This window comes from Sorex fumeus, unplaced genomic scaffold (assembly GCF_029834395.1).
Source record: "Sorex fumeus unplaced genomic scaffold, SorFum_2.1 ptg000100l, whole genome shotgun sequence".
Classification (NCBI taxonomy): domain Eukaryota; kingdom Metazoa; phylum Chordata; class Mammalia; order Eulipotyphla; family Soricidae; genus Sorex; species Sorex fumeus.
Window position 1 is genome coordinate 11,172,357 of NW_026606157.1, and position 6,348 is coordinate 11,178,704.

The 6,348-nt window shown below is 57.9% G+C and overlaps 1 protein-coding gene across 1 annotated transcript; it reads left to right on the forward strand.

Annotated features, from left to right (window-relative positions):
- Window positions 1–288: 288 nt before the first annotated feature.
- Window positions 289–1,065, forward strand: REP15 (RAB15 effector protein). The gene has a single exon (XM_056134645.1). The coding sequence runs from the start codon at window positions 349–351 to the stop codon at window positions 964–966; it is 618 nt and encodes a 205-aa protein (XP_055990620.1). The 5' UTR covers window positions 289–348; the 3' UTR covers window positions 967–1,065.
- The last annotated feature ends 5,283 nt before the right edge of the window (window positions 1,066–6,348 follow it).

A 6,348-nucleotide genomic window follows, 5' to 3' on the forward strand; every position in this document is an offset into this window, starting at 1 on the left:
CGGGGCCTGGGGAGGCTCCACCCAGTTGGCAAACAGGACAGTGCTGGGCAGGGTCTATATGCTCAGTGACAGCAGGGAGGCCGGGCAGGGCCGGGCAGCGGGCAGATGCCACTTGGCAGGTGAAGCCGCCACTCTGCACAGGCGGCTCTTCTGAGCAGCACCCCGGGCTGTGCCGCCAGGCCGGGAGAGATGGGCCAGGGCCCCTCGGGACCGCAAGGGCAGAGCCCCCCGGCGCGAGCAGCTCCTGCCGGGCAGGGAGACATGGGAACCAGCTGCCCGCCGCCACCGCCGCCGACCCCGCAGGACCGCCACGAGTGTGCACGCGTGTCCGAGGCGGTCAGCCGGGGCATGGTGCACGCGGCACGCAAGCTGCAGGAGTACCTGGGCTTCGAGGACCCCCTGAGCAACCTGAGCCCGGCCCCGAGCACCCTCAATGAGATCTTCCTCATCCACTTCATCAGCTTCTGCCAGAAGCAGGGCGTGGACGCGTGGCTGACCACCACCAAGATGACCGCGCACCAGGCCTCCCTCTTCGGGGCCGACTGGATCTGGACCTTCTGGGGCGCCGACAAGCAGATCCGGCTGCAGCTGGCCGTGCAGACCCTGCAGCTGTCCTCGCTGGCCCCCGCGTCCCCCGAGCCGGACCCTGGGCCCCGCCACCACGAGGGTGATCACGAGGAGGAGGAGGCCGTGGGGAGGACCCGCTTCGACCGGCTGGAGAAGTTCTGTCGCTTGATCGGCGAGGATTGCCTGGGTCTGTTCCTCGTCTTCGGGGCGCCGGGGAAGCCCAAGGACGTGCGGGGGGTGGCCCTGGACAGCGTGCGGGGCGGGTCGCCCCGAGGGGAGGCCGTGGCGCGGTTTGTCCTGGAGACCGAGGCCTGCGTCTCCATCCGGGAGCTGCTGGGCCGCTGTCTGCAGGGCCGCGGGGAGCTGCGGGGCGTGGGCAAGGCCTACATCCGCCTCTGAACCAAGTGGGCTCGGTTCCCGCTCCCCAGCTCTGGGGGAGACAGAAGTGACGCTGGCCGCTGGCCGGGCGAGATCGGAGCCCAGCTGTGCGGCACGAGACCAAGCCCGAATCCCAAGCTGCCTCCACGCCAGGGACACTGAGCTAACGGACTTCATCTCCCCCAGACTCTGCCTTCACCAGGGGCCTTTGAAGTCGCTCCCAGGGCTGGATCTGCCAAATAAAAGAAGAAAACGCGTCTTTGTTTGAACTAGTCTGTGCGGACTGGGGGTTGTTAAAGGGATCGTAGAACGGCTGTGCAAGCCCCGGGCTGGGTAGGCGAGTCTGTGGGTCACCTGGGCATCGCTGCTCTCCGTGATGGCTTCTGGGCACAGCTGGCACTGCCTGGCTGCCTTCTGCCCCCAGCCCGGCCCTGACGCCCTCTGCAGGGGACCAGGAGGGCGCGCTTGGTGTGAGCAGAACATGAGCTCTGCCCCAAGGCCACCTCGGTGACCCGCTGCTGACCCCCCCTCCCCCAGAACCTGGGCAGGAAGGACAGTGGGTGCACCTACAGATGCTGCGCTGAGTGGAGGGGTGGGCCGGAACGCAGAGAAGGGACAGACCCCCGGGAAGCTGCGGTCTGAGTGGCCCTCGGCTCTGCCGGCCACCGTCTCCAAGTATCTGGGCACCAGCATTTGTCCTGTCCTGTGAAGTCTTGAGAACCAAGTCCCGTTCATGGGGCAGGGAGTGTGTGTGTGTGTGTGTGTGTGTGTGTGTGTGTGTCTTGCATGTGTGTGTCTGTGTATATTTATGTGTGCATGTGTGCGTGTGCATGTCTGTGTTGCGTGGTGTGTGTGTGTGTGTGTGTGTGTGTGTGTGTGTGTGTGCAGGCCCCCTCTGCGGGAGACAGGAAGTGGGTGTGTGCATATATTTAAGCCCAGGAGAAAACACGGGGTGAAGCCCCTGCCTCGAATGTGGCCAACCCCACTTCAACCCCCAGCACACATGGACCCCAGGGCTGCCCCCGGGCACTGCTGGGTGTGGCCACCCCTGCCCCCCACACGCACCCCATATAGAAATAAAATGTATATTTCAAAACCAGAAGCAGGGGTGCCGGGAAGCAGCCTCACGGTCAGGGTCAGTGAGGTGGGGATCGAGCTTCGGGCTACAGGGTGGGGCCAACCCTGAGGCTGGCCCAGGAACGGGAGCCAGTGTTGTCTGTTAACATGGGGCGAGAGCGGGCGGGTGTGGGGGCAGGAGACAGCCCTGGCCCAGGGTGTGGAAAGGGACGGGAGGGGCTGAGAGCAAAGCCATGGATGAGGTGGAGACAGTCGTCCAGAGAGGGAGGCAGGCAGGCAGACAGGCAGACTTGCAGACAGGCAGACAGACAGACAGGTAGGCGGACAGACAGGCAGAAAGGTAGACAGGCAGAGAGACAGGCAGACGGACTGACAAACAGGAAGACAGATAGACTTGCAGACAGACAGACAGGCAGACACACAGACAGGCAGGCAGACAGGTAGGCAGGCAGGCAGACAGACAGGAAGACAGGCAGGCAGGTGGACCGGCAGACACAGCACACCCTGCGGGCTCTGGACATGCCCATGGACACAGGAGCGAGTGTGTTGGGCTGACAGGGGCCCCCAAGTGCTGGGTGAAGGCGGGGGGCGGTGGAAGCAGCATGTGGGGCAGATTCCCCGTTGGTGACGGGCGGGGGGAGGCGGCCACAGGACAGCGTGTCTGGGGCTGGGGCTTGGGTCACGCTCCGAAGTGCTTGGGGCCCTCTGCAGTGTGGGGATGTGGCCTGGGCCAGCTGCCAGGCAAGCGTCTCCACCCTGGACTGACCAACGTCCCCCTTCCCTTTGCTCCAGCGGTGGCTGGGACGTCAGGGGGTCGCACACCCGGGGGGTCACACGTCCGGCTGCGTTCTCACACTTGGCCTCGGTGCTCGCTGCAGACCTTGTCCCTGGGGTTGCCCTGTCCCGTCTTCCCCATGAGACTTGCCGGGTGCTGCTTACTACTAGATGCAAGCTCCCGGCTCTTGGCTGGGCCCACAGACGCACTTTCAGCTGCCCCGGGGGCTTGGAGTCGGGTCTGGGGCTCACACCCAAGGCCAACATCCCGCCACGCACCACCCCCACCCTCTCCCCGGAACCTGCTTCTTAGATACCAAGAGCAGAGAAGAGGGGAGACACGCTCGGCCCCACCATCCCTGCAGGCTGGGGACTCAGACGTGCTTCCTGGCCCTCTGCCACCCAGAGGTGCCTGCGAACAGGCACTGGAGATTGGCACCAGGCGGCTTGGCAGCGACGCCCACACTGAATGTACCCGGGGGTTCTGGTACCGGTCAATTTGGAGCCGAGTGACCCCCGATGCAGGAACACAGGTACAGTGAAGCTCTCTTGGGGTTGGGGCTGAGCCAAAGGTTTCAGCTTGAGGGCCAGAGAGAAGGGGGTGGAGAGAGAGAGAGAGAGAGGGAGGAAGAGAGAGGGAGAGAAAGAGAGGGAGGGAGACAGAGATAGAGAGAGAGAGGGAGAGAGGGAGGGAGAGAAAGAGAGGGGGGAGGGAGGGAGAGAGAGAGGGAGGGAGGGAGGGGGGGAGAGAGAGATAAAGAGACGGGGGGGGGGGGGTAGAGGAGGGGAAGAGATCAGACTGGGCATGCACGGGGTCTGGGTTTGCTCCCAGCATGCAGGGTCCCCCGAGCACTGCCAGGAATGACCAGGGACAGCTCCTGTGGCCCTGGAACATTCCAGTTGGGTGGGCTGGAGTCTTCACTCCCCGAGAGCAGACAGTGGTGCCGGAGAGGACAGGAGAGGGCCTCGGAGACAGCTCTGCAGCAAAGGCTCCTGGGGTAAGGCGGGAACTTCCCCAGGCCCCAAGGGTCTGGTGGAAGCTGTGGAGTTGTCAGCCAGTGGCAGGACATCAGGATGCCGCAGTGCGTCATCCTGGCCTGCAGGTGGCGTCCGCACAGCGCCTTCCCACACGGAGGCAGATGCCCGCAGGGAGGGAGGGAGGGCAGAGACTTGGGGTCCAAGGGCCTTGTGTGTCCCTGCTGCTCGCTGTCGTGGTGGGTGGGTGCGTTCCGTCGGCTGTGCTCTGTGCAGTTTTTATGAAAAAGAAATTTTCATTAGATGGCTCGCGCATGTGAGGCCCCAGGTTTAATCTCTGCATCCCCTCACCCACCCACCTACACACACATTTAATATTTGAAACCGCTCTGCCCAGGGATTTGTGGGGCCCAGCCAGCACAAACTGGATTTGGAGATGTTAGTTAAAAATCTTGAAAAGAATTCTTAAGAGAGGAATAAAGGGTGTTGGGAGGATCCTCCCAGGATGGGAGAAGCATGCTGAAAGTAGACTATAGACTGAACATGTTTGCCACCCATTGCCTCTCTTGCAAACCACAGCACCCAAAAGGAGAGAGAGAACAGAAGGGAATGCCCTGCCACAGAGGCAGGGTGGGATGGGAGGGATGGGGGGTGGGAGGGATACTGGAATCCATGGTGGTGGGAAATGGGCACTGGTGGAGGGATGGGTATTTGATCATTGTATAATTGAAACCCAAGCACAAAAATTTGTAAATCTACAACTGTACCTCATGGTGTCGTACTAACAACGATTAAAAAAATTCTTAAGAGAGGAACAGCAGAAGATGAGCCCAAGCAAAGCCCCCACAAGCAGGCCGCCAGCCCAGAGAACAGCCTGGCTTCAGGACCTACGATTAGCTGGCCTTGAAGGCTCAGAGAAGGAGCTTCATTTGCTTTCTTTGGAGTTTGCTTTGTTTGGGGCCACACCCAGTGGTGTTTGGGAACTGCACCAGGGCTGGGCATGGGCCTCCTGCAAGCCAGGCCTGTGTTCCAGCCCCGAGCTCTCCCCAGCCCCGAGAGAGTTTTATCATCATGAGGAAACCAACAGTTCCAAGACCATTCTCAATGGAAAAGATAAGTCATTCTTGAATGAATCTGCTGAAAAATCCAGGTGTACAGGTTTTGAGACCAAAATCCCCAGGTTCTTACGGAGTCGGGAATAGGCGACCTCCCCCCATCTTCCTATTCTTCCAGGCGCCTGGCAGTCACGCGCACCAACTGCCTCTGGTGCCATATAAGCTCACGAACGGCCACAATCCAGAGACTCACAAATAAATCTCAGAAGAGAGCAACAAGCTGCAGAGTCGCCTCCAGACCCCAGAGTCGCCATCCAGTTAAAAAATCAACTGCAATTGTATCAACCTATTTAAAATTTTAGAATTCCTGGAGCATGCGGCAGTGACATCTTATACTCTACACCACTGATCACCAAGAGTAGCACACCACGTTTGATGGGGTGTAAAGTAGAAGGCTTTATTTATTATTAGTAAGTAAAGTAAAGTAAAGGCCCTCCCGTTGATCGTCCATTTGCTCGAGCGGGCCCAGTAACGTCTCCATTGGAGACTTTGTTGTTACTGTGTCTGGCATATCCAATACTCTCGGTAGCTTGCCGGGCTCTCCAAGAGGGGTGGAGGAATCGAACTCGGGTCGGCCATGTTGGCCGCTTGTAAGGCGAACGCCCTACCTGCTGTGCTATCGCTCCAGCCCTTATTTATTATTATGTATAAAAATATTTTTTCACTGTCACTGTTACTGTCTTCCTGTTGTTCATCAATTTGCTCAAGCGGGCCCAGTAACAATGTGAGATTTGTTCCTGTGTTTGGCATATCGAATACGTCACAGGTAGCTTGTCAGGCTTTGCCATGCGGGCAAGATACTTTCTGGAGCTTACTGAGCTCTCTGATAAGGGTGGAGGAATCAAACTCAGGTCGGCCATGTTGCTGTGCTATTGCTCCAACCCATAAAAATATTTATATGTAAATATTTATCTTTATATTTATATAGACATATCTTTACATATACAAATCTTGATGTGTATATATATATATATAAAAGCATACAAGGCCCAACATGTTAGTAATCTCTTATACAGGTGCTCAATGGCTCCTGGGTGAGATACAACAATCTTCACACACTCTCCTCTAAGGAAACTTTTTTTTAAACATTTTTTAGAGGATTATTCATAACAAGCCACACAAAATAACTTACTTAGGAGCTGCTTTGGGGGCAGAGTTGGGTGGTGGTGGGAGAACTCGAAATCATGGTGGTGGGAAGATGTAATGGTGGTAGGACTAGTGTTGGAATATTCAATGTAATGGTGGTAGGACTAGTGTTGGAATATTCAATGTAATGAATTATTGAGAAAAAATCAGATGGGCTGGTCACGTAATGAGATTTAAAGACGACCGTTGGACTAGAGCCTTTACTGATTGGATTCCACGGGATGTCAAGAGACCGCGTGGCCGCCCACCTACCAGATGGTCAGACTTCTTTGTCAAGATCATGAACGATCGGTTTGAGGCTCTTCGTGTTCCCGGA

Excerpts from the sequence above, each read along its gene's own strand:
- REP15 (XM_056134645.1), top strand. The coding sequence starts at position 349 with ATGGTGCACGCGGCACGCAAGCTGCAGGAGTACCTGGGCTTCGAGGAC.